Below are 27682 nucleotides of genomic sequence, written 5' to 3' on the forward strand. Positions count from 1 at the left end.
CAGATGGGCGGCCAGGTCCTTGGGGGGGAAGGGGGTGGCACATGGCCTGCCGCCTCGAGCCTCTGTAGACACTGCTGCTGCCACCGTATCCAGCATCTGGCCACCCGGCCTACCAGCAGCACCACTAGGGCCTGTTTTGCGGAGTCCAAAATACCGTCCAGCCCGTTCAATAACTGAAAGGAACTGGGAGGGGATTTTAGACAGACAAACAGCGGTGGCTCCCACCCCGGGACCTTCCATTCCTCCATTGATTTCACCCCCTCCCGGAACGCCTTGCCCACGCACTCCAGGCTGCAGGCCCCCCTCCCCCCCCCCCCCCCCCCACGCACTCCAGGCTGCAGGGCCCCCCCCCCCCCTACCCGGACCCCAAACCCCTGCACAAGATGTTACCTGGACCGGGTGCTGGTCCCCTCCCCATTGCACTCACCCACGATCCAGCCCCGGTGCTGAGGCTCATCCCCTGAGTGTTATGATTTTGACAGTTGTGTGTGTGGTGTTGTCTCCTGCAGTGTCCAGACACCATGGTCTGATTGTGATGCTAAGAAATGACTACCACATGCTGCATGGCTCGCCCACCCATGGGAATGCACTCGGGATGTGTGAAGTGCTCACTTAACTATGTTTGTCAATTCAGCAACAGCCTTCAGTTGCATGGCCAGAGGCCTTGGCAGTCAATGGGGATGACAGGGGGTCGGTGGGGCAGATGGGCAAGGACTGGAATGGGCACACAGGATCCAGGGGTTGCCATGGTGGAGCTGTGGACGATTGCCCCACCCCCTCCCCAGCGGCTTCCACCACCCCCAATGGCTGCCCACCCAACCAAGGTAGCCCTCCCAGCAGCTCCCCTCCTCCCATGGTGGCCCGCCCCAGCTGAGGGAGCCTCCCCCAGCCAAGAGTGGTCCCCCCCCCCCACCCCCGCCAAGCACTGGGGCAGAAAGCCCATTGTCCCGGGCTCTTTGCCTGTGAGCAAAGATGGCTACTCACCTCCTTGGCTCCCCACCGAAGCCCTTCTGCAAGATTCACGCTTTTAAAAAGGAGTTTTAAACGACCAGCGTGACCACTTGTTGGGGATGCCGATGAATCATGGGAGCCTGTTGGATGTGGGATGGCTCCTGTTAATTGTATGGAAATTAACATCGAGTCTGCACCAACCCTCTGAAAGAGCACCCTACCTTGGCACACTATCCCGCTGTTATAACCTGCCTACTTACCATTGGCTGGGGACTAATGACTATCCCACAATCCTGTGGGAGTATGAGCTTCCCCAATGAGGGGGGGCGGAGAAACCACTAGTAAACTCCTAGTATAAATAAAGCTGGCCAGTTCAGGAACCAGTAGGAAGGAGTATGTAGCAACGGAGTTTACTGCTACTGTTATGTATATATGTTATAGTAAATAAATGTTATTACTTTGTATCCTTAAAACTCGTGCTGGATTCTTCGTGGCCCTTACAAAACTGGCGACAAAGGTTAAAGTGAATAGCTGTCTACACTGCTGAAGCCACCTCCCTGGATTTTTGTTGGATACAGGTTGGAAGTTGTTTTCTATTATACCATGCCTCTGTACGGACGTTTGGATGTTTTTGATGCTGCGCTGGAAAGCTGGAACCATTACACACAACAGATGCGTTGCTATTTCCGGGCGCGCCCAGTGCCTTACGCCTTGCTCGACAAGGTAGAAGGGGAGCTCACTCGTTTGGAAACTTTGGGTATTATCAGGCCCGTCCGTTTTGCTGACTGGGCAGCACCAATTGTACCTGTAATGAAGCCAGATGCCACAGTTCGCTTGTGTGGCGACTATAAACTTACAGTGAATACGGTTTCCCGACTCGACCGATATCCAATGCCTCGCATAGAGGATCTCTACGCGAAACTTGCAGGTGGACTCTTGTTCACAAAATTAGATATGAGTCACGCCTACCTGCAGTTGGAGCTGGACCCTGCCTCCCGACCATACGTAACGATTAATACACACCGGGGCCTGTATGAATATACACGGTTGCCCTTTGGAGTACCCTCTGCCTGCGCAATTTTTCAACGTGTTATGGAGGGCATTTTAAGAGGTTTACGACGTGTGGCTGTCTACCTAGATGACGTTTTGATTACTGGGACGTCGGAGCAGGAACATTTGGAAAATCTGGAGGCTGTCCTTAGATGCCTTTCGGAGGCTGGAGTCCGTTTACGTCTTTCAGGCAAAGGAAGTAGTCTACCTAAGTTATCGGGTGGACCGTGAAGGTCTGCACCCCGTCGCAGAGAACGTGCGTGTAATTCAACATGCCTCCGCCCCGACTGACACTTCGCATCTTCGTTCTTTTCTCGGTCTCGTAAACTATTACGGGAAGTTCCTCCCCAATCTGGCAACTACGCTGGCCCCTTTGCACCTTCTGCTAAAGAAAAATCACACCTGGGTTTGGGGTCAGCCGCAAGAAACCGCTTTCCGGCGGGTAAAACAACAATTGTCGTCGTCTGGGTTACTAACCCACTATGATCCTGGAAAGCCTTTTTGCTCTGAAACGCTTTCACCAGTACGTCTACGGCCGCCATTTCACTATCGTGACTGATCATAAGCCCCTGCTGAGACTTTTCAGAGAGGATAAGCCAATACCGCCCATTGCTTCTGCACGGATCCAGCGCTGGGCTTTGTTGCTTGCTGCATACGAGTATTCTCTGGAGCACAAACCAGGTGCGCAGATAGCAAATGCCGACGCACTGAGCCGATTGCCTTTATCGACCGGCCCCATGTCGACCCCCACGACCGGTGAGGTGGTTGCAACCCTAAATTTTATGGTCACCTTGCCTGTCACGGCATCACAGATCCGTGAGTGGACCCAGACAGAGCCAGTCCTGTCCAAGGTTCAGCACATAGTCCTGTATGGTGGGCAGCATAGACAGTTCCCAGGCGAGTTGCGGGCATTTTCCTCCAAGCTGTCAGAATTCAGCGTGGAAGACGGCATCCTCTTGTGGGGGACGCGTGTGATTGTCCCGGAAAAAGGCCAGGAGCTGATACTAACAGACTTGCACAATGGGCATCCAGGCGTGACCAAAATGAAAATGTTGGCCCGGAGTTATGTCTGGTGGCCAGGCCTCGACACCGACATTGAGAAGGTGGCCCAAAACTGCTCCATTTGCCAGGAGCATCAGAAGCTTCCGCCGGCCGCGCCCCTACATCACTGGGAATGGCCGGGGCGGCCTTGGGCACGCTTGCATGCAGATTTTGCAGGCCCTTTTCAAGGATCCATGTTCCTTCTACTAATTGACACCCAGTCCAAATGGCTACAGGTGCATAAGATGCAGGGGACAACGTCCTGCGCAACAACTGAAAAGATGCGTTTATCGTTTAGTATGCATGGCCTCCCCGAGGTGCTGGTCACGGATAACGGCACTCCATTCACGAGTGAGGAGTTTGCGAGGTTCACGAAGATGAACGGCATCCGCCATATCCGCACTGCCCCATACCACCCAGCTTCAAATGGGTTGGCAGAGCGCACAGTGCAGACATTCAAAAGAGGCCTAAAGAAGCAGTCTTCCGGATCAATGGACACGAGACTGGCTCGCTTTCTGTTTACGTACAGGACCACCCCCCATGCAGTGACTGCGGTAGCTCCCGCAGAACTCCTAATGGGCCGGAGACTTCGCACCCGCCTTAGTATGGTTTTCCCGGACATTGGCGCAAAAGTACGCTGCACACAAGAACGGCAGGGACAGAGATTTTCTCGGCATCGGCCGATTCGGCAGTTTGCGCCCAGTGACCCAGTGTTCGTTCGGAATTTTGCTGGTGGTGCCCAATGGGTTCCTGGTGTAATCTTTCGTCAAACGGGCCCTATATCTTACCAAGTGCAAGCCCAGGGTCGTCTCCAGCGAAAACATGTAGACTACGTTCTGTCCAGAAGACCATCCCCTCAAAAGATTCCCCGCCCCCGGAGCTCATTTCAACAGCCGCAGAGACCAGAGACAAGGGAAGGTAGTCCTCACAATCTTTCACTGGTGCCTCACTCGAAGCCTGCGCAGGTCGTTACGGGACCGAATGGAGATAGAGACGCTGACATGACGGAGGCAGCAGACTCTGACTCCGAGATGGAGACACAGAATGCATCAGAGGGGGAGTCCTCGGTCCACGGGCCGTGGATGTACAACCGTTGCGCCGTTCATCATGGAAGCGCCGGTCTCCGTCTCGTTACACGCCGCCTGATCCAGCGCCACGTGCAAATGGTGTCCGGCCTGCGGCCAAACGAGTCCGACGCCCTCCTTCGCAGGGTCTTCGGTGGATTCCTTGGACTTTGGGGGGGGGAGGGATGTTATAACCTGCCTACTTACCATTGGCTGGGGACTAATGACTATCCCACAATCCTGTGGGAGTATGAGCTTCCCCAATGAGGGGGGCGGAGAAACCACTAGTAAACTCCTAGTATAAATAAAGCTGGCCAGTTCAGGAACCAGCAGGAAGGAGTATGGAGCAAGGGAAGTTACTGCTACTGTTATGTATATATGTTATAGTAAATAAATGTTATTAATTTGTATCCTTAAAACGCGTGCTGGGTTCTTCGTGGCCCTTGCAAAACCCGCCCTATCCTCATAACCCAGTAACCCTACCTAACCTGCACATCTTTGGACTGTGGGAAGAAACCGGCGCACCCGGAGGAAACCCATGCAGACACAGGGAGAACGTGCAAACTCTACCCGGAGAGTCAGCTAAGGCCAGATTTGAAACCGGGTCCCTGGCGCTGTGAGGCAGCAGTGCTAACGACTGCCACCTTGCCGCCCAAATGAAATGTTTCTTCATGGCACTGTGTATATATATTTAAAATAAATAGAAGTATTTTTAAAGAACAGAAAATAAATTTTATGTACACTATAATGGACAGCAAACACTTAAGGGTAAGGCTTTCACAAAGGGTGCTTTTATGACAGACTGAATCATCAGCATCTAATTATAAGACTAATTAGATGGTGGCAAAGTGGCAAAGGACATTTCACATGAAAGCACATCAGAAGGCTTAAGTGTTTCACTGTTAATGTAAACAGCGTAACACTGTCCATGTGCAGTGCATTTAGAGGGCACAAGAAAACATCGGTCGATATTTTAGAAGCCGTGCACTAAGTGTGACAAATGGTGATATCTTAAAGTAAATGCTGATTATTTTAAACCTTAGTCGTTTGAATGAAAATACTGAATCAATATGAAAAAAAAAAGAAACTAATACATGTATCAATATACATACACACACTCACGCACACACACATACACCCTTCTCAACCTTTCCTTGAACATCTGGAGAGATAACCTGAATCTATTTCCATATTTTGATGTGATATAATGGATGCAATTTTCCGGCCATTTCCACCGGTAGGATCCTCCAGTCCCGCTGACGGCAACACCCTGCCGCTGGTTCCCCTGTGGCAGAAGGTGCGAACGACGGGAAACCCCATTGACAGTGGTGGGACCGGACAACCCCGCCATCAGCCAATGGCACACCACCTCTGCTGCCACAAAACACATTTGCAGAGGGGGGGGGAGGGGAGGAAATTCCCACCCAATACAGATTCCTAAAATAGTCCAGTGTGGAATGAAGCTATTCAGTGCACCCAATCTGTTTGGACTCTTTCAAAGGGTATTCAATAAGCTCTCCCCACCATGCCTGCATTTATTTCTCCTTGGAAAGTACACAGGAACATACAAATTAGGAACAGGAACAGGCCACTTGCCCCTTGAGCTTGCTCAGCGATTCAAAAGGATCATGGCCAATCTGATTGTAACCTCACTTCCACATTTCATTTCTGTAGACGGATCTTTTAGATCCAAAATGTTAACTCTATTTCTCTCCACAGATGCTGCCAGACCTGCTGCGTTTATCCAGCATTTTCTGTTTTTATTCTATACTCCTGCCTACCCTAATGTCCTTGCGTTTCCTGGTTTATCAAGAATCTATCAACCTCTGCCTTAAAAATATTCAAAAAATCTGCTTCCACTGCCTTTTCAGAAAGAGCATTCCAAAGACTTTCAACCCTCCTCATCTCTGTCTTAAACGCAACCCTTTATTTTTAAACAGTGACCACTAGTTCAAAATTCTTCCACAAGAGGAAACATCTTTTCCACATTCACCCTGTCACGACCCCTCAGGATCTCAATTGTTTCAATCAAGTCGCCTCTTACTCGTCTAAACTCCTAGCCTGTCCAACCTTTCATTATAAAACACCTTGCCCATTCCAGATGTTTGTCTCGTAAACCTTTTCTGAAAAGCTTCCAATGCATTTACACCTTTTCTTAAATAAGAAGGCCAGTACTATACACAGTACACCAAATGTGGTATAACTGACACATAACCTCCCTAATTTTGCATTCAAAAGCATTTGTCTAATTCCCTCTTGAAGACTACTGTTGAATCTGTATTCACCCCGCTATCAGATGGTGTAATCTAAGTCTTAACCACTTAATCCCTAAGAAGCTTTTCCCTCACATTGTCCCTGCTTCTTTTGCCAATCACATTAAATATTGTGTCCTGTAGTCATCAACCCTTTAGCTATTGGAAACAACTTTATTTTGCACAAATACTCAGAGTCTCAACCTCTTCTTGTACCTTGATTTAAAATAACAGAATATGTGACACTTCAAAGTCAGAAAAGGGCACAACATTCAAATGTGGAAAGCACTCTGAATGGGAGTAAATTAGGATTTTATAAATCGGACAATATTTGATAAAGGAATGTCATATTTTGAGAGAATGAAAATAAGACGAGTATTGGAGGGGGTTGATGACTAGGAGTATGCCAAGCTGATTTGGGACGAGACGTAGTTCCACTTGATTGGGCCTTTTGCCCCATCGTCAAAAATTCAATATGCTGGGGGATAGATACTTCTTGCACTCAGACTGAATAGAGTATTGCAGAATGGACGTGGTCATGATGACTTTTCCTAACCACCAATGCTGCCATTTCTTTTTTTTACTGCATTACAAATCTGGATCTGCCATAGATCTCACCTCTGCTTTAGTCCAATCAGTTGCTCCTATAAGCAGTTTATGGCAGTTGACACATATTCAGTGCCAAGACATTTGGAAGTAGAATTGAAACCCTCCCCTTTACCAATCTGGACAGTCATGTCCATTGACGTTTGTATGTACATCTCCTGAATATCTCCTATGGTGGACTGAGCTATCACTAGCGGAAGGAAAGTTTAATTCAATCTGTAACTCTTTTATTCCATGGTCAGGCGAAACATATAGAATAACAGCTATGCTCAAAATATCTTATTTCAACTGGTAAGATTTGCATCTGCTTGGTGATGCAATATGCAAAAAAACCCACACAATGCTATTCCACTTAGGTGAACTATCTTACTTAAATTAAGCAAATAGCTTTTCTGCGTTCTGTTCTGCAGTCCCAGGATAGAACCACTCTCACTTTGCAGCCCCTTGCTGTCTAACTTCCTCTGCAGCCTTGTTACCAAAAAAACCCAGACTGAAATGGTAATGCCTTTGTTCTGATTATTAAAAACCTTTCTCAAAGGATTTTCCAATACCCTGATGTGAGGTGTCCTTCTGAATACCCAGACAAGCTAATGAATCAACTATTATTCAGCCTCTGGGAAAAGCATCTTCCTATTTAGCATATTAACCACCACTCATCTGATGGCTGCTTTGTTGTTAAAAATGGCATGAATGTGCTTTGCTTTTGAAACCGCCAGCATTAGGAATAAATCAATTTCCAAACTCTTTCTTTGGGGAACAAAAATGGCCCAACAAAATTCAGAAACATGTCAAGCTGGAATGACCAACTAGTGAATACGTCTTTCCCACTATCTGCACCCTACTCCCACCCCATTCCCAAAATAATCCTGCCGAGAAGCAAAATGCCACTCCGATATTCTGAGTCTTCCACGGTGACGAGGATTAGCCCCAGTAGCTGGCGTAAAGGATTTGAGCAGCCACCTCCTTTATACAAATAACCTCTAACCCTGAAATTTGGGATCAGGCCAACAACCAGGCAGACTAGCAGCTGCAGGTCCTGTATTGGCTCCCTTTGGGTGTTGGAAAGAGCTCAAGAGATCTCAGGCCCAATGAGTTTCAGCAGATGATATGCTCAATATAAACAGCTTATTCGACTTGTCCTTTTTGTTCAGAATTCTTTGTTAAGAAGAGAGAGCAGGATGTACGATTCATAAAATTGCTCATGAGCATGTTCTTATTGCAATTGACCAACCTTGTGTAAATACATAATTTTGATGGCTTTCGTCAGTATTTTGTGTACTTGTTGCTTTTGCTTCACCGAGGTAAATGTTTTCCAATAACATAGCTGTTGAAATGCAAAAATGTTTGACTACTGTCCACTTACAATCAAATCCATCGCTGAGCAGTTGGCATTCAGAATACGGCGGGCATGGGTTGAGCTGGCACCACTTGACTTGATTGCAAGTTTTTCCTGAAGTACTTGCAGGGCACTTGCACAGAAAGTCATCCCAGATGGAGGAACAGGTTCCACCATTCAGACATGGGTTTGACTAGATTAAAAAAAAAACAAAGAGGCTAAGTATTGTAGAATGGAAAATAATGTTTGACAGAGTAAATCTTAGACATTGAATTTAAGAGTTTTAAAAAAACGTATCATGTACTTTGTACCTTGTTCTTTGTCCAATTTTATTCCATGCAAGTGCATGGTTTTTGTGCAAGTTAAAATCTTGCTGGTAACGTCTACTCCTGCACAAAAATATGTCTGTATTTTGTGGATTTGATGAACAGGGTGATCACAGAAAACACTAGATGCAATGATTTGCATTTAAATTTATATTATTTTTAGGATTCAATTAGCTAACACATCTTGAAAACTGAATATATAATGAGGCAATGATAATCCATATCCCATTGATAGAATGAACCATACCTTACAGTCAGCCCAGTTGTACAATGTGAATTGGTACCATACTGTTACATAATCATCTATCGCTATTTGGATATATAGGAATAGCATATGATAAGCAGAATAATAATGATAGGAACATATGATGTGAGCAAAGGTCTACAATTAATTGTTTACCTGTCCTGAGAGCTAACAACATAGCAGTAACTACTGCTCATCCATAATTAAGCATCTCTCTTACTACCATTTCACCCCATCACATCAGCCAGACCACTCTTCTGCGACTGCCTTTTGTTACAGCTATGAGGGAGCTCAGCCATGTGTAGTTTTTGGAGTTCAACCAGTGTTGCCTTGCTGCTACAACAAAAGCAGCAACTTAAATGGTAATTCCTTGATAATATCAGAGGGTGCATCATGTTGAAACTTGCAAAGTTTCCCTGTATGAAGCAGACTGCAATTTCTCTCCAGCAAATCCACAATGCAACAAAAATGAACACTGCAGAGGTATTCAAATGCAGTGATTCCCAATACAATTTTAATTTTTCACCAATATTTCTGCCCTCCTTTCCTGAGTAATGACCCTTTGCTGATTTAATGTCAATGTGTAGGTTTACTTTTCTCTCTTTCCACTGCTAGAACGATAATCTATCATTAGAGACAAAATAGGTAAGTTCACACTGTCCTGATCTAACATCGATAAACCTGCATTTCTAGGTGCAGTTACTGGATCACGATCAAGAACCCTGCATGACATTTTGTTCCTTAATTTGAAGCAGTGGAAGGCAGCGTCATGAATGTTGCCCAAACACAGGTTAGGTCATAAAGGCCAGATTTGAAATTGTCTAGGACTTGGTATTTTTTTAATTGATTCAATTCTCCTGAGCTATCAAGGAGTGTGTTGTTTTAATAAAAGTGCACTCTACTGTGTACAGTTTTGATTTCCTTATTTGAAAAAGGATATAATTGCATTAATAGTATGTTCACAGAAGGTTTGTTCGATTTATTCCTGGGATGAAGGGCTTATCTTATGAAGAAAGGTTGAACAGGTTGGGTTTATACCCATTGGAGTTTAGAAGAATGAGAGGCGATCTTTTAAAAACATATAAGATCCTGAAGAGATTTGATTGGATGTTAGCAGGAGGCTGTTTCCTCTTGTAGGGGAGACCAGAACGAGGGGACACAGTTTAAAAATAAGAGGTCTCCCTTTAAGATGGAAATTAGGAGAATTTCTTTCTCTCAGAGGATCCTTAGTCTGTGGCATTCAGTTCCCTAGAAAATAGTGGAGGCTGGGTCATTGAAATTCAAGACTGAATTAGATAGATTTTTGAGAGACTAGGGGCGTCATTCTCCGACCCCCCGCCGGGTTGGAGAATGGCCGTTGGCCGCCGTGAATCCCGCCCCCACCGAAGTCTCCGCTCCCGGAGATTGGGCGGGGGCGGGAATCCGGCCGCGCCGGTTGGCGGGATCCCCCGCTGGATTCTCCGGCCCGGATGGGCCGAAGTCCCGCCCAGGAATTGCCTGTCCCGCCAGCGTAAATCAAACCTGGTATTTACCGGCGGGACCAGGCGGCGTGGGCGGGCTCCGGGGTCCTGGGGGGGGGGGGGGGGCGGGCGCGGGGCGATCTGACCCCGGGGGGTGCCCCCACGGTGGCCTGGCCCGCGATCGGGGCCCACCGATCCGCGGGCGGGCCTGTGCCGTGGGGGCACTCTTTCCCTTCCGCCTCCACCACGGTCTCCACCATGGCGGAGGCGGAAGTGACTCTCCCCACTGCGCATGCGCGGGAAACTGACAGCGGCCGCTGACGCTCCCGCGCATGCGCTGGGAAACTGACAGCGGCCGCTGACGCTACCGCGCATGCGCCGCATTTCCGCGCCAGCTGGCGGGGCAACAAACGCCATTTCCGCCTGCTGGCGGGGCGGAAATCCCTCCGGCGTCGGCCTAGCCCCTCAATGTTGGGGCTAGGCCGCCAAAGATGCGGAGACTTCTGATTTGCGCCGGCTTTGGCGCCAGTCGGCGGGCATCCCGCCGTTGGGGGAGAATTTCGCCCAAGGAAATCAAGGGTTATGGGTGCCAGACAAGAAAGTGGAATTGAGATCACAATCGGAGCAACCATGATTTTATTAAATGGCAGAGCAGGTTTGAAGTGCCAAATTGCCTACTCTTGCTCCTATGTTCTGTGTTCCTTTTTTTGCCCATTTCTCCCTATCATCGTCCCAAATAAAAGTTTGGATAATGCATTCTTTTCAAAACTTAAATTGCATAACTTTGTTTCGCAGTCGGGAAAGTGATATAATAATATAATAATAGCTTATTGTCACAAGTAGGCTTCAATGAAGTTACTGTGAAAAGCCCCTGGTCGCCACATTTCGGCGCCTGTTCGGGGAGGCTGGTACGGGAATTGAACCCGCGCTGCTGGTCTTGTTCTGCATTACAAGCCAGCTGTTTAGCCCACTGTGCTAAACCACCCCTTATACTAATCGCTTATCACAGATAGGCTTCGATGAAGTTACTGTGAAGAGCCCCTAGTCGCCACATTCCAGCGCCTGTTCGGGGAGGCTGGAACGGGAATTGAACCCACGCTGCTGGCCTTGTTCTGCATTAAAAGCCGCTGTTTAGCCCACTGTGCTAAACCAGCCCCCACTCCATCCAACTTTCCTGCTGTTCCCCCCAATGAGCCATTTTTTGCAGCTAAAATATGGATTTACCTGTAAACATAGACCTGAGTATGACTCTTAAACAAGACTGAATTCAAACTGAGGCCTCAAAGTTGAGTGTCCAGCACTTCTTGCAAGGTATTGTGTCAGTATTTAACACAGGTTGTCACCAAGCATTTTATTTAATTAAGAGTGGAAAATAAGCATCTAAGGGCATGATCCAATGGTCACGCTGCACCCGAAAAGCAGCTCGCAGGGGGTCAGCGTGGCCAATAGACACCAGGAGATCCCACTCCCGGGATCAACCCAGCTCGCAATGCCACACGAGATCCGCGATCTCGCGAGACGTTCAATGTAAATACTGCCCATTGTGAACTCGGCGTGGCGGCTGCGGACTCAGTCCAGCGCCACCATAGTCGGAGGAGGGCCGATCCATGGGCGGAGGGGAAATTATTCGGGGCTGGGGGCACTGTGGGTGGATGGTCCGGGGTGTACGAGCCGGCAAAAGTGGGGGGCACTACTTCGCGGGCCGGGATCCACGAGCGCCTCCGCCATGTAGTGCGGCGCGACCGCTGCAGGCCGCCGCCATGCGCATGCACGGCCACGGACCTGCCAATTCCCCAGGGCATATCGGCAGCTAGAGCCGGGTGTTCTATGCTGCCGGCATGCTAGCCCCCAGCAAAACGGGGAATCGGTGGCCATTTTACGCCATTTTTTCTGGCGCAAAATGCCACCATTCCCAAGCCAGCGTGGGGACATAGCCCCAGAATGGGAGAATCCAGCCCAAAGAACCTAACTTCTTAAAAAACATTGTGACTATTTAACAAAACTCCAAGTATCCCATTCAAAAACCCCTATTATTCCCATGGTATTACTTGCATGAAGAGAAGCTATGCTTGGAAGAAATTAATAAAACAATGGGAGGGATTTTCCATCCCCAGATGCCCAGAATGTGTTCCCAATGGGACGGAGAATCGGGCGTCTGGGAAAAATTGGGATCGGTGCCGGGCGCCAACACAAACGCCATGCTCAGACCCCTCCCTGCCAGGGTGAACAGGTTCCACACTGCATGCCAACGGGAACATGTAAATAAATGCAAATGGGTCGTAATGACCTTTTGCATCTATTTAGTGGGCCCGCGACCTATGCTCCGCCCTCTGGTGATTCTCCAGTCTTGGGAAGCAAGTGATTCTTCCAGCTGAGAAGCACATGGGCGAGGTTCATTTCTGGTTTCTACAACATGAACCTGATGTGGTGGACCTCGCGGTGGGCCAAGGGGGCATCCTTTGACCCACCATGCCAGGGCCACATGGTACAGACCACCCGAGCCCCCCTCCCTACCCCCAGGACCAGGGGGTACTTCTGAGGCTGTATAAAGCTCTGGTCAGACCCCATTTGGAGTATTGTGAGCAGTTTTGGTCCCCGTATCTAAGGAAAGATGTGCTGGCCTTGGTAAGGGTCCAGAGGAGGTTCACAAGAATGATCCCTGGAATGAACAGCTTGTCATATGTGGAACGTTTGAGGACTCTGAGTCTGTACCCGTTGGAGTTCAGAAGCATGAGGGGGGGATCTTATTGAAACTTACAGGATACTGCGAGGCCTGGATAGAGTGGACGTGGAGAGGATGTTTACACTTGGAGGAAAAACTAGAACCAGAGGACCCAATCTCAAGACTAAAGGGACGATCCTTTAAAACAGAGATGAGGAGGAATTTCTTCAGCCAGAGGGTGGTGAATCTGTGGAACTCTTTGCCACAGAGGGCTGTGGAGGCCAAATCACTGAGTGTCTTTCAGACAGAGATAGATAGGTTCTTGATTAATAAGGGGATCAGAGGCTATGGGAGAAGGCAGGAGAATGGGGATGAGAAAAATATCAGCCATGATTGAATGGCGGAGCAGACTCGAAGGGCCGAGTGGCCTAATTCTGCTTCTATGTCTTAAGGTCTTATGACTGGATCAAAGCTGCAGATGGTTTTTACGAGCTGCCAATCACAAGCCACTACTGGAAAGCCATGATTGGACTGCAGATAGGGGATCTTTGGGAACTGGACCCAGGCATAGCTGCTCCACTTTAAGGAATGGGCACGCATAGCTGCAAGGTATGTATTGCAGCTATAATGCCTTCCACAGCCCCAGTCAGGACTGCTCTCTAGCTTCCAGGCAGGGTTCTCTTTTCGGGGGGGGGGGGGGGGGGGGGGGTACCCTCAATCAGGAGTTCTTGGGGGGTCCTAAAAGTCAGTGGTCCCTGTGGGGGGTCTCCCCATTACAGGGGTCTCTGTAGCGAGTCCCCCTGTCACAGGGGTCCCTTTGGGGGATCTCCCTATCACTGAGGTCCCTGTGGAGGATTTCCTTATTACAGGGACCACGGGGGCAGAGGAGGGGGGGGGGGCATGGGGCGATGGGATGGATTGGGTCACCCCCATGCTTGGGGGTGGTGGGGGAAGGGGGCACCCAGAGAATCTGAGGGTTGCGGGCTGTGTGCGATGTGGTGGTGCGGGTGTGTCACGGCCGATCTGCAGTGCAGGGGGTCGGGACTAATTTGGGGTGCAGGGGGTGGGGGATACCTGCTACTCTATTGGACCGCCTGCTCAAGGTGACAGCCAGATATTGGGATTCCCCTCATATTCCACACCATTCATAAATTTGCATGGCCTGGAACACTGAATTGAATCCTGCTTTATGACTGCAAGCTCCAGCGGGATGACATAGTCTCCCAAACTGAGAATCCAGCCCAATGATATTGCAGGTAGATCAGAACAACTTTCTGGTGAATCTTTTGGTTTATTGATGAAAAGAAAAAATTTGAAACATTTCCCAAGAGATAAATGCACCAAACATTCAAGATCAAAGGACAATCAAAGGCTGTTTTTGACTTGAGATTTATTTCTAATTCATGGCATTTAGGTGGTACGCTCAGAGTGTTTCGGGTAAATAATTGTAACCCGGAGGTCCCAGAGAATGCTCTGGGTGACCCCTTGGAAGTCCCAATGCAAGGACTCAGCGGGAATTATCTGGGAAGTTTCAATTTCATTTGTGTAATTACCCTGCCTCTGGAGCCCTCACAAACTCTTAGTATGTGCCAGATTCGACAGATGTTTCCAAGTAACTTACCAGAATAGTTATAAAGGAAAAAAGATTAAGACCAGTTTAACTCCTGTGCAACCAAACTACTGACTCTGACTCTCTGATTGCTCATTGGACCTCCACTGTAGCTTCCCCACACAACAACCCCCGATTACCTTCACGGCCCCCGACTATCCTCCGCCCCACTTCCCCGACTTCTCCACCATCCCCCCCAACTAACCCCCCCCCCCCACTCCCCCATCACCAACTAACCCCCCTACCCCAACCACTTAACACCTCCTCACCCCACCCCTTGGACTACCCCCTACATCCCACCTCTGACTACCTTCCTGACCGCCTGGCCATGCTTGCGACCCCCCCTCCACCCCCCTCAATCTCAACATCCCCACCCTACTTTCTCACCCACTTACCTTTCTTCTGTATCTTCTCAAAGTGGCTGAGACATTTAAGCTTACTGGTATACAGCAGCTACTTCTGTAAAAAGAAGGCATGCCTTGGCTTCCGCCAATGCTTCTAAAGAGGGACTACAGGAACAGGTATACTTTGCATTTCCCAGGAGGCTCGGTTCAGAAGCCTAAGCGAGAAGTGCAGAGCTCTGGTGCAAGACAAGCAAATATGAGCGGAGTTGGCAATCCACTGGTGATTGCCACTCCATGAAAGATTCGGCCCAGTATGTTTTAATATAGAAGAAATTCCTCTATTTGCAATCAATCCACTTTTCCCCTTTATTTTGTGTCCACCTGTCTGCTACCTTTTGGAGGAGAGAGTAGTTTGAATGGTGGGTTCAGTCACTTCCATCTTCATGACAACTGCCTGTTTTGTATATGAGGCTATGGCATTTTGCTGATTTCCATTACTATCCGTTGTCCTCTTACTGAACACACGTGTGATCACACAAATGCAGAAGTGTGTTGAAAACCGTATACTGTACCTGACATGCATTGTCATCAATGCAGCCACTTGTTACATTTACAAGTGTTCGGTTGCTGTAGGAATCCTCAGAGACACCGATGGGATAAAACTCCAGTCTTTTATTGTTGATTTTTAAATCCTGGATACACCCTTTAAAGTATCTCCCACCATTAGCTGGCTCTTGCTGATCTGGCAGGCCTCCGATATACGCTATGTCACCAGCTTGAACACGAATTGGATGAATATGAGTCTGACCAATCACCTCTCCAGAATGAACAAGTTCCAATTTGTTTCTCTTTATCTTCACTGCTATCAATTGAAAAGGACTGTCAGTGGTGTAGTGACCACCCACGAGGGGTTTGGACAAGTGAGATTGGACAACGATTCTGCCAGTGTCCAACCTTATCTGAAGATACTGTGCATGACTGTTCCTTAGGACAAATAACAGACCATCTGGCTCTTGTGTGCGAATGAACATTGAAACCTCCACCTCTTCACCTGGATCATCATCAATGATAAACATAGCATAGCCTTTAGAATTTTCATGGCCAAACCTGCCTGGTGTTAATTCTATAAAAGGCAAAGAAATGTGATTAGTAGCCTTGTAAAAAAAAAACATTACTTTTAAAGTAGTAAAAGAACTAGTGAAACATCCCAATATGTTGAAGAAATGTTTAGTTCATAGAACAGTATGATTAATTTGCCTGATTATTGTAACTGGTTTTGTATAAACAAACTTTCAAGTCATTTTTGAAAATCTCTCAATAATTCCCACAAAATGGAAGTGAAGGTTTTGAGAGCCTATCAAAATGAATTTAGCTATCTCTACATTACTTAATACCTCAGTATGTATCTTAAGAAAACTGGTTCACCCACCAGCTGAACTGGTAATTCCCTCAAAACAACTGCTGCTCCGCTATCATAACCTTGCTGAAAGAGTGGTGGGAAATCGAAAGAACACAAAGAAAAGTACAGCACAGGAATAGGCCCTTCGTCCTCCAAGCCTGTGCCGATCATGATGCCCTAACTAAAAAAAAACCTTCTGCCCTTACTCGGTCGGTATCTCTCTATTCCTTCCCTATTCATGTATCCATCCAGATGCTTCTTAAATGTTGCTAATGTGCCTGCTTCCGCCACTTCCTCTGGCAGCGCGTTCCTGGCACCTACCACTCTCTGCGTGAAAACCTTACCCCGCACATCTCCCTTAAACTTTCCCCTCTCACCTTGAACCTGTGCCCCCTTGTAATTGACACTTCCACCCTGTCTATGCCTCTCATAATTTTATAGACCTCTATCAGGTCTCCCCTCAGCCTCTGTCTTTCCAGTGAAAACAATCCTAGTTTATTCAAGCACTTCTCGTAGTCAACACGCTCAAGACCAGGCAACACCCTGATGAATCTTCTTTGCACTCTCTTCAAAGCTTCCACGTCCTTCTGACAATGTGGTCACTAGAACTGCACGCAATACTCCAAATGCGGCCTAACCAAGGTTTTATACAGCTGCAACATGATTTCCCTACTCTTGTACTCAATGCCCCGGCTGATGAATACAAGCATGCCATATGCCTTCTTAATCACCTTGGCCACCTGTGTTGCCACTGTTAGGGAACTGTGGATGGAACTGTGGACCTGCACACCCAGATCCCTCTGTATGTTAATGTTCCTAAGGGTTCTGCCATTTACAGTACAATTCATACCTAGATTTGATCCTCCAAAATGTATCACCTCGCATTTGACCGGATTAAAAGTCATCTGCCATTTCTTTGCGCAAGTCTCCAATCTATCTATATCCTGTTGTATCCTCTGCCAATCCTAGACACTATCAGCAACTCCGCCAATCTTCTTGTCATCCACAAATTTACTAATCAGACCACCCACATTTTCCTCCAGATCATTTATGTGTACAAACAACAGTGGTCCCAACACTGATCCCTGTAGAGCACCACTAGCTACGGATCTCCATTCAGAAAAACACCCTTCCACCCCAACTCTCTGTCTTCTATAACCAATCAGTTCTGTATCCATCTAGCCAGCCCACCACAAATCCCATGTGATTTTAGTTTTTGTACCAGTCTGCCATGTGAGACCTTGTTAAATGCCATATAAAATGCATCCACAGCCCTTCCTTCATCAATTTTCTTTGTCGCCTCTTCAAAAACCTCAGTCAAGTTGGTGAGACATGACCTTCCCCGTACAAAACCATGCTACTGTCACTAACTAGTCCATTTTCCTCCAAATATGCATACACCCTATCCCTCAGTATCTTTTCCAAAAGCTTCCCCACCACTGACGTCAGGCTCACCGACCTATAAATTGCTGGATTTCCCTGCTTCCTTTCTTAAACAAGGGAATAACATTGGCTATTCTCCAGTCCTCTAGAACTTCACCTGTGGTCAAAGAGGATGTTAAAATATCTGTTAAGGCACCAGCTATTTCTCCTCTTGCCTCCTGAGATAGATCCAATCCAGCCCCGAGGACGTGTATACCTTAAAGCAATTTAGGATACTCAACACTTCCTCCTTTGATATATTGACATTCTCAAGAGATTTCACACACCTATCCCTGGCCTCAACATCCGTCATGTCCTTTGCCCTGGTGAATACCGATACAAAGTACTCATTAAGTACCCCAGTGGGAGTTTAACTCTGAGATGATATTGGGTGGGTGCAAGGGGCATCAAAACCACCAATGTCATCAGTTTGAGGCCTGGGCTGTTTTAACCCCCGTGCCTTATTTACAATCAGTTATCCAGCTGCCTGTCCAAAATGGGTGGAAAGAGATAGCCGCAGCTTTGAGCAAATCAAAAATGGTGGTGGTGGGGTGGACGTGATGGTTATTTAAGCAGGGATTGGTGCGGTTGGAAATTGGGCCTCTGGTGATAGGAGTAGCCTAGACAATCAAGGACCTAGACTTTCCTTTTAGAGCCCAGAAGAACATTCCTGCCCTTGCACATGCAACAAAGATAAGGGGCGGGATTCTCCGCAAACTGGCACAATGTCCGCTACCCGGCGCCAAAAATGGCGCGGATCACTCCGGCGTCGGGTCACCACAAAGGTGCGGACATCTCCGCACCTTTAGGGGCCAAGCCCTCACCTTGAGGGTCTAGGAAACCACTCCGCCGGCTGGCAGGAAAGGCTTTTGGCGCCACGCCAGCCGGCGGCGAAAGGACTTCGCCGGGCAACGCATGCGCGGGAAAGCGGCTGCTGACCTCATCCCCGTGCATGCGCAGGGGAGGGGGTCTCTTCTGCCTCCGCCATAGTGAAGACCGTGGCGAAGGCGGAAGAAAAAGAGTGCCCCCAAGGCACAGGCCCGCCCGCCAATCGGTGGGCCCTGATCGCGGGCCAGGCCACCGTGGGGGCACTCCCCGAGGCCAGATCGCCCCGCACCCCCCCCCCCCCAGGACCCCGGAGCCCGCCCGCGCTGCCTGCTCCCGCCGGTAAGGTAGGTGGTTTAATCCACGCCAGCTGGAGAGGGTTGACAACGGCGGGACTTCGGCCCATCGCGGGCCAGAGAATCGCCGGGGGTGGGCCCGCCGACCGGCACGGCGCGATCCCGCCCCCGCCGAATCTCTGGTGGCGGAGAATTCGGGACACGGCGGGGGTGGGATTCACGCTAGCCCCCGGCGATTCTCCGACCCCCGGAGAATCGCGCCCAAGGTACTGACTTTTATTGAAGGATGTTATCTTTGTTTTCCCAACAGAATTACTTAGTGAAACATCCACAATACGTTCCTACTCAGTAATTCCTTAAAATGTCACCAGGTCCCAGTGATGTTTCTGTTCACTGTGCATATCAGTGGTTTGGACATAGCTCTAGAAGATGTGGTGTCAAAATTTGTCTGCAAAACCAAAATAGGTGGCATATTTAATATTTCAAAGACCGAAGGAAACTATAACGGGATATTGATAAGATGGGAATGAGCTAAGGAGTGGCAGATGAAATTTCATATAAGCATGAGATGTTACATTTTGGTTAAGACAGTAGCAATTATCCATTGAATGGAAGTAGCTCAATGCTGTGGAAGCACAAGGGGACTTAGGCATATAGGATCACAGAATATTATCAGGTTGCTAATGCTGTAAAGAAACTAATAAATTCTAGGATTCATCTCAAGAGGTTTAGAATATAAAAACCAAGAGCTAATGATGAGCCATATAAAAGCTTAATAAGGCTTCAGTTGCAGTACTTCATGCAGTATGGGGCTCCACAATATAGGAAGAATATTAAGGTTTCGATGAGGTTGCAATGCAGATTTCCATGGATACCCCCCACGAGGTAGTAAAAAAAAAAACTTTAAAATATGATCTTTAATTAGAAAAAATAGTGTGATGTAATAGAATCTTTTAAAGGATGGGACAGGTTAGATAACATCAGACAGTTCCCGTAGTTGGGAAGTCAAAAAAACCAAACCATAGGTACAAGATTAAATGAAATAGATTTAGAAGAAAGCAAAGGAAACATCTTCACACAGAGTTATGGAATTAACTTCCACTGTTAATGGTTGAAGCTGAACTTGACATTTGAAGTTAGAAAGGGGATTGTAGAAACATATGGAACATGATGAATAAACAGGATTAGAACGATTTGCAAGTGTAGTGGGTAGCATCTACATGAGCTCATTTGGCCAAATGTCTTCTATCCCTGAGTAATCTCTATGTATTTCCTATCAGAGCCCCCAATTTGCATCTATTGATGAGGCCCCTGCTTGAATTCGATGGGCGCCTTCACCTTCAAAAAGAAATGCAGCACAGTAGCATTGTGGACAGCACAATTGGTCACAGCTCCAGGGTCCCAGGTTCGATTCCGGCTAGGGTCACTGTCTGTGCAGAGTCTGCACATCGTCCCCATGTGTGCATGGGTTTCCTCCGGGTGCTCCGGTTTCCTCCCACAGCCACAAGATGTGCAGGTAGGTGGATTGGCCATGATAAATTGCTCTTAGTGTCCAAAATTGCCCTGAGTGTTGGGTGGGGTTCCTGGGTTATGGGGATAGGGTGGAGGTGTTGACCTTGGGTAGGGTGCTCTTTCCAAGAGCCGGTGCAGACTCGATGGGCCAAATGGCCTCCTTCTGCACTGTAAATTCTATGAAAGTCTATGAAAATGATGGCAGGAGGAAGTTGAATAAGATTAGAATATTAAGTCTTTGCACAGGTATTTTAACTGTGCGTTTGTCCCATTCTCGCAATGAGTGGTAGGTTAAAACCCCCATTCATATTTAGCAAAGGAGCAGCAGCAGGTCTGAGAAAATTCTCAGCCAGCAGGTCTGACAGCATCTGTGGTGACATGAACACTTTGAGTCCGTATGACTCTTTTTTTCCAGCATTTTCTGTTTTTATTTCAGATGTCCAGCATCCTTGGTATTTTGCTTTTATCATAAATGTTTGGATCTTCTGAACACCGTTAAAATCTATCCGCAATTCATTTAAATATTTAGACAGCTCTGCTGGTATTACCAGCACTCACTGACTATCTACATTTTAATTGCTGGGAGAGGTGCTGTGTAATGAATGATTACATACACGTGCAGAGCCCACGCCGGCAGGAGAATGGCAGTATAAACCTGGGTACCTAGCTGCAGATCAGGTGAATGCAGTGTCAGTCAACGAAGGCTTTAGTGTGGAAGCACTGTGCAGGGATATGAACACAGTACGAAGTCTGGCAACACCAGGTTAAAGTCCAACAGGTTTGTTTCAAATCACTAGCTTTCGGAGCACTGCTCCTTCCTCAGGTGAATGAGGAGGTAGATTCCAGAAACATATATATAGACAAAGTCAAAGGTGCAAGACAATGCTTTGAATGCGAGCATTTGTAGGTAATTTAGTCTTTACAGATCCAGAGAGAGGGGTAATCCCAGGTTAAAGAGGTGTGAATTGTCTCAAGACAGGACAGTTGGTGGGATTTCGCAAACCCAGGCCAGATGGTTGGGGGTGAACGTAATGCGATATGAATCCAAGGTCCCGGTTGAGGCAGTACTCATGTGTGCGGAACTTAGCTATAAATTTCTGTTCGCCGATTCTGCGTTGTCGCGCGTCCTGAAGGCCGCCTTGGAGAACACTTACCCGGAGATCAGAGGCTGAATGCCCTTGACTGCTCGCATTCAAAGCATTGTCTGGCATCTTTGACTTTGCCTATGTATATGTTTCTGGAATCTACCTCTTCATTCACCTGAGGAAGGAGCAGCGCTCCGAAAGCTAGTGATTTGAAACAAACCTGTTGGACTTTAACCTGGTGTTGTAAGAATTCTTACTGTGCTCACCCCAGTCCAACGCCGGCATCTCCATATCAGGGATATGGAGAACACTTTATATTCCTCTCACTAATGGAGCAGAGCAGGAATATTCTCATTAACCCAATTCTTAGAAGCCAGCCTACATACACTAGACAGAGAACTAATTAAGATCTAAAAGGATGTAACTTACCATTGGGCATACATTGATCTTAGAAAGTGGCACAAGGCAGCTTATTTTTCACTCTAACCGATTTTTTTTTCCACCGAAGTCAATAAAAAAATCAGCTAGGGTGTGAAACAGGGCAGCCGGACCAAATGGCGCACTGATCTGCGAGGAGCCTTTCCTGCTGCTGATCTTCAGTTTACCAGCAGGAAATCCCTCGAAGTGCAGCATCCGTGGGGAGAATCTTCCTGAGGCCAAACAAAAAACAGCAAAGTGCTGTTGGATAGCAGGGTGTTTCTCAGCACTGCAGCCCCTGGAAAAACACCCCATTAAACGCGGCGTTCAGTGAACGTTAACTTGAATCACTGAATCATGCCCAAGATTTTAGAACCCAAATTATACATTCAATCGCAATTCATTCAGATGCAATATTTAAATATACATTTGAAATCATGACTGTGAGCCAATTTTTTGCTGGTATTGTGTAGTTTTGCAATAGTTTTAACCTAAAACGATCAAGGAAATATTAAAATGTTATGTTGAAATGAGAATGTTTAATGTTGCTTTATGATTTTTTTTTAGTATTTCCAATTTTCTTTCCATTCCTAGTGATGCACTAAGGCAGATTTTTGTCCACTTCCAAAGCTAGTAATTCCCAGGACAGGTTGCTAGTCTGTTGTGAGGGCTTAGCTTGAGGGGCACCAGTCCACATCAAGCATGGTTGACCAGGAATCTCTCTCCCGCACTTACCTCCAGCCATTGACCTATTTGGAAGGATTTGCAGGTTGACATTCAACCTGTTGACCGTAATATGAACGCACCTTCAAGTCATGGGGTGGAACTTGAACCCAGAGCTTGTGGCTCAGGGGCAGGGACGCAACCCACTGCTCGTCAATACCTGCATTTCCATAATTACTGAACGTGAAACCATACAATTAAATCTCAGTATTTAAATAACAGTTAAACAACATTTCAAGTGAAGACGTTTCACATCAAAACAAACAGAAAGGAGTGATTTCAAATATCAAAATATTATTTGGACTAATTACCTTCTGAACAGTTAAATCCTGTATATGGTCTGAAACATTTACATTGGTAGCTTAGCCACAAGTCAATGCATTGCCCCTTGCTCTGACATGGGTTCCTCTGGCACCATTCATTCTTGCTGCACCCTGGTTTGACGTTCAGTGCTGAGTCAACTGAAAGATTTTCTACATCAATTCTTTGAGAATCGACCTCCACATCCTGGAGGCAACCAATAAAATAAGGCCGAGGCTGGAGGACATTAGTGCCTTCCGAAAAGTGTCCGTACTCCTTTTCTGTGCTGCCAAAGAATGTGTTTACAAATGCAGAAGCAAATTGACCACTCTCCAGCCCAACAAACTTTTTCAGCTCACATTCTCCTGCGCACGAATTGTCCAGGAGCTTGACAGAAAAGTCACTGCCTAGTATCACTTCCACAGTGTGCCAGTGACTATCATTCACATTCTTAAAAATCTCAAGACCAGCAGCCAGCTGGTTTCTCAGCTGCAGAGAGGCAAATAAATGCCCATTGAACACTTCCAATTTCATAAATGTATCTTTGTTCCCTCTGTGAAATATAATTGCACCAGACAGTGCAGTTCTGCACCTTAGGAATACACGGTAGACAGGTTTCTCCATTGATTCTTCATGCTTCCTGGCACTTGCTGTTTTAATGCGAAGATATCCACCAATTGGAAAAGAGAAGGTTGTTGATAATTGGCAGTTCAATTTAGTATAACCATTAGCACAGAGGCAATAGTGCCTATGTTGTGCATCCTTTAGGTATGGGATACATGTCGCTCCGTTCTGGCATTCATGGTTCTCACAGCCAGTCAGGATATCTGTACAGTTCTTGCCTCCATAAAAGATTTCTTGTTCATTTCGTGCTGGGCAGTGACAGATGTAACTCTCCATGGTATTCTGACACGTTCCACCATTTTGACAAGGAGTTGAGTCACACTCGTTAACGTCCATCTCACAGCGCAAACCTTGAAAAGAAAGCACATTTTTCCCCATCTATTATTTAGTAAAACTTTTGTACATTGTGTGCACTTCCTGCAGGTCCCTTTCTTATTCTTCCATGGGATGTGGCAAGGCCAGTATTTGTTGCCCATCACTAATTCCCTTGAACTGAGAGGCTTGCTAGGCCGTATCAGAGGGCAGTTAAGAGTCAACCATATTGTTGTGGGTCTGGAGTTATATATAGGTTAGGCCAGGTGAGGATGGCAAATTTCCTTCCCTAAAGGACATAAGTATAGAGATGGGTTTTTACCAAAATCAATAATAGCTGGCATGGTCACTATTACTAAGGCAAGCTTCATATTCCATATTTATTGGTTGAATTTAAATTCCACCAGCTGCCATGGTGGGATTTGAACCCATGTCCCCCAGCAGGGACTTGTGGATTACTAGGCCAGTAACATTACCAGCCTGCCACCATCTTCCCTTTTCTCTCAGTTGTTTCTTTTTACACTTTGTCACGCATGCAATGTCGCACTTCAGCACATCTCTGACTCTTGTATTGTTCTATTGTATATGTTCGAAATGTACATTTTGTAACAATAATACGACTCAGTATATGTTTCATAACATCTATAGAGGCTGTATGTTTTCTCCTTGTAGAATTTTACATTTCTGTGTGCACAACATAAAACATTGGAGTAAGAATGGTTCCTCTGTAATGAGGAAAAACAGGCTGCTCACTTTATTTAAAGAATATATTCAGAAAAAGGCAAGCTATTCTGCAAACACAAAATGATTGAACTATTTTTTCCCTTGCAGTCAAAATTTTACATTTTATCATCACCTGAATTGAAGGGCTAATGTGTTTTATTTTTTTAATTTTCTGCAGTACATGCACCAGCTCTGTAAAATCTCTAATGGCTTTTCCAATCAAATGACCAATATTTATGCAAGAACAGGTCCCTGATCTATATTTTTACCTCCTGATTGGCAGGAAGTTTATTGCTGGAGTAAATCTGCCCATTTGTTGTGATAATTCATTTCCTCCGTAATTTCCTTAGCTGTAGCAGAGTTCCTTCAAGCACACATAGAAGATTGCATATTCCAGGGATATCTTGTTCACTGCAACCTGGAATTTGTGTCAATATTTTTGACATTGTGTGGATACCAGTGCTCGGAGGGCCCAATTTTTTCCTCTGAGCAGGTAGGTGGGTTTTGAAAGAGTTAAAATCTCCCATGGTGTCGTTATCTTTAAATGCGATTACATCACAGATTAAAATACCCTCTTTGAAATGATTATCCCGTAAGTCTATGGAAAACCAGTTGGGGATATGTGCACGAGGTAGTTTATTTACAATTTATTTTCCTATTCTCTGCATAAAAGTGATGTTTTAAAGAAATAGGAATAGTTTTAATGAGCAAAAGTAAATAAATGACATTTTGCAGGGGAAATCTGCACATAGGAAGTGACGCATTTGATAGATTCTACTCTAAAGAGGTAGCAGCTCAGTGGATAATGGAGATTAGTCTATTATTAGTTACAGTGCATCAAACACAATTATCTTGGTGACTCTTGATTATGAACTGAACATAGTTGTTTGAAAAACTAACTGAAGCTAATGTCAAGCAAAAAAGTTCCAGTTCAAACAAACACACAATAATTCACATCAGCCATCTGCAAAATTTCTATAACTGGTAAATATTTTTGAGACTCGAACTGTACCAACCGGCTATGATTACGATTTGTGTAGATACAAAGAATACCAACCAGAGGCAAAAGATGGTTTTCCAGAAAGTATAAATGATGTCTCATTTCTTTAACACAATGCATTAAAATTTAATATCGACAGAAGTAACCTACAATAGGCATGTATAATGCAACAACTCTTAAAAGGTCATCTTTCTATATGTGATGGTATCAGCTAAGCTCCCCCCCCCCCCCCCCCCACCCCAAGTTTTAAAATCCCACCACTGGTCTCCACTCCTGTGCTTTTAACTGAATGGAATATTTTTAGCAAAATTTACCTGTGATGACAATCATAAAAATGAAGGAAGCCGAAAACACTGATGAGACCATTGCTCTCAGCGTGATTAAAATACAAATATCTGCATCCAAACTCTTTGAAAACAAGAGGCAAAAAATCCCCAGTCCTGCGTCGATTCAACACCCGTCGATCGTAGTTCATTTCTCATTGTTAACTTGTATCTTAACTGCACATACTGTTCCTTTGTCTGCCATGCCTGCTGACTCAGCTCAGTGTGAAATGTTCTGAAAGCCAGATCAGCAAGGCTTAAGAATCAGTAAATTCCTTGCTTACACAATAGTTTGCGCAGTGAATCTCTGTGACCCATATAGATTGCTCCCCTCAATTACAACAAAACTCGCAGCATTTGAAAAATAGCACATGAAAACACTTTAAACAGTTAAATGATAATTCAGTATTGTCTCGCATATACCTTTCATAGAAATAAACTGCAATGAACAATCCAAATAAAATCTGACTCCTTTAGCACGATTTCTCTTCAGGCTCGAAGCATATGTCACTGCCAAAAGATCAGGAATAAAGAATTTTACAAAGCATTTTGATCATTAGATGGATTGGCCATGCTAAATTGGCCCTTAGTGCCCAAAGATGTGCAGGTTAGGTGGATTAGTCATGATCAATGACTAATCCTACAGGGATAGGGCGGGGGATTGGGCCGAGGTAGAGTGCTCTTTCAGAGGGTTGGTGCATACTCGATGGGCCAAATGGTCTCCTTTTGTACTGTAGGGCATCATGGATTAGCACATGCCAGTCTGCCCAACAATCAATGGGGTTTATATTCCATACAAACCTCTTCCAACCTATCCTCATCTAACCCCAACATATCCTTCTACTCTCTCATGTTTGTTTAGTTTTCTCTTAAATAATATTTGTTGCAAATCCTCTTGGGGAGAGATTGTTCCACATTCTAACCAATCTGGGTAATCAAGTTACTTCTGAATTCCAGGTTTGATTTTTAGTGACTATCTTATATTAATGGTTCTGTTGTCTGCAAGTGGAAACATTTTGTTTATATCTACTCTATTCGGCTCCATCACAGCCTGATATGGCAACTGCTCGGTCCAAGATCGCAAGAAACTGCAGACGGTGAACTCAGCCCAGTACATGTGACAATAAATCAAATCAAATCAAATCAAAATCCATCAAACCCTTTCACAATCTTGAAAACCTCCATCAGGTCATCCCTCAGTCTTCTCTCTTTTAGATATAAGATCCTCAATATATTTAATCTTTACTGATGGATAGTCTTGGCATCACTCTACTTTGGCAGTAATAGAAATAAATTATGATATGCTGTCTTTAACAACACGCTGTGTGTATGGATATAACTTGACAATTCACTAGGGCGAAATTCTCCCGAAACGACGCGATGTGCGCTAACTGGCGCCCAAAACGGCGCCAATCAGACGGGCATCGCGCCGCCCCAAAGGTGCCGAATGCTCCGTATCTTTGGGGGCCGAGCCCCAACATTGAGGGGCTAGGCCGACGCCGGAGGAATTTCCGCCCCGCCAGCTGGCGGAAACGGTCTTTGTTGCCCCGCCAGCTAGCGTGGAAATGACACGTCGGGGCGGCGCATGCGCAGGAGCGTCAGCGGCCGCTGACAGTTTCCCGCGCATGCGCAGTGGAGGGAGTCTCTTCCTCCTCCGCCATGGTGGAGACCGTGGCAGAGGCGGAAGGGAAAGAGTGCCCCCACGGCACAGGCCCGCCCGCGGATCGGTGGGCCCCGATCGCGGCCATTTCCCAAATTCACACCAAGTCCTGTTCA

General features: G+C 46.4%; 1 protein-coding gene across 3 annotated transcripts in view; it reads right to left on the bottom strand.

Moving 5' to 3' along the window:
- Positions 1 to 27682, bottom strand: part of crb1 (crumbs cell polarity complex component 1) — a 258755-nt gene that overhangs the window by 98641 nt on the left and 132432 nt on the right. For all 3 annotated transcript variants that reach the window (XM_072511473.1, XM_072511472.1, XM_072511474.1), the window contains exons 6-8: positions 22936 to 23898; positions 15518 to 16068; positions 8328 to 8493 (exon numbers count right to left, since the gene is read on the bottom strand). In XM_072511473.1, coding sequence (XP_072367574.1) covers positions 8328 to 8493; positions 15518 to 16068; positions 22936 to 23898 — 1680 coding nt within the window. The remainder of the gene's footprint in view (positions 1 to 8327; positions 8494 to 15517; positions 16069 to 22935; positions 23899 to 27682) is intronic.

Source organism: Scyliorhinus torazame, chromosome 7 (genome assembly GCF_047496885.1).
Source record: "Scyliorhinus torazame isolate Kashiwa2021f chromosome 7, sScyTor2.1, whole genome shotgun sequence".
NCBI lineage: Eukaryota > Metazoa > Chordata > Chondrichthyes > Carcharhiniformes > Scyliorhinidae > Scyliorhinus > Scyliorhinus torazame.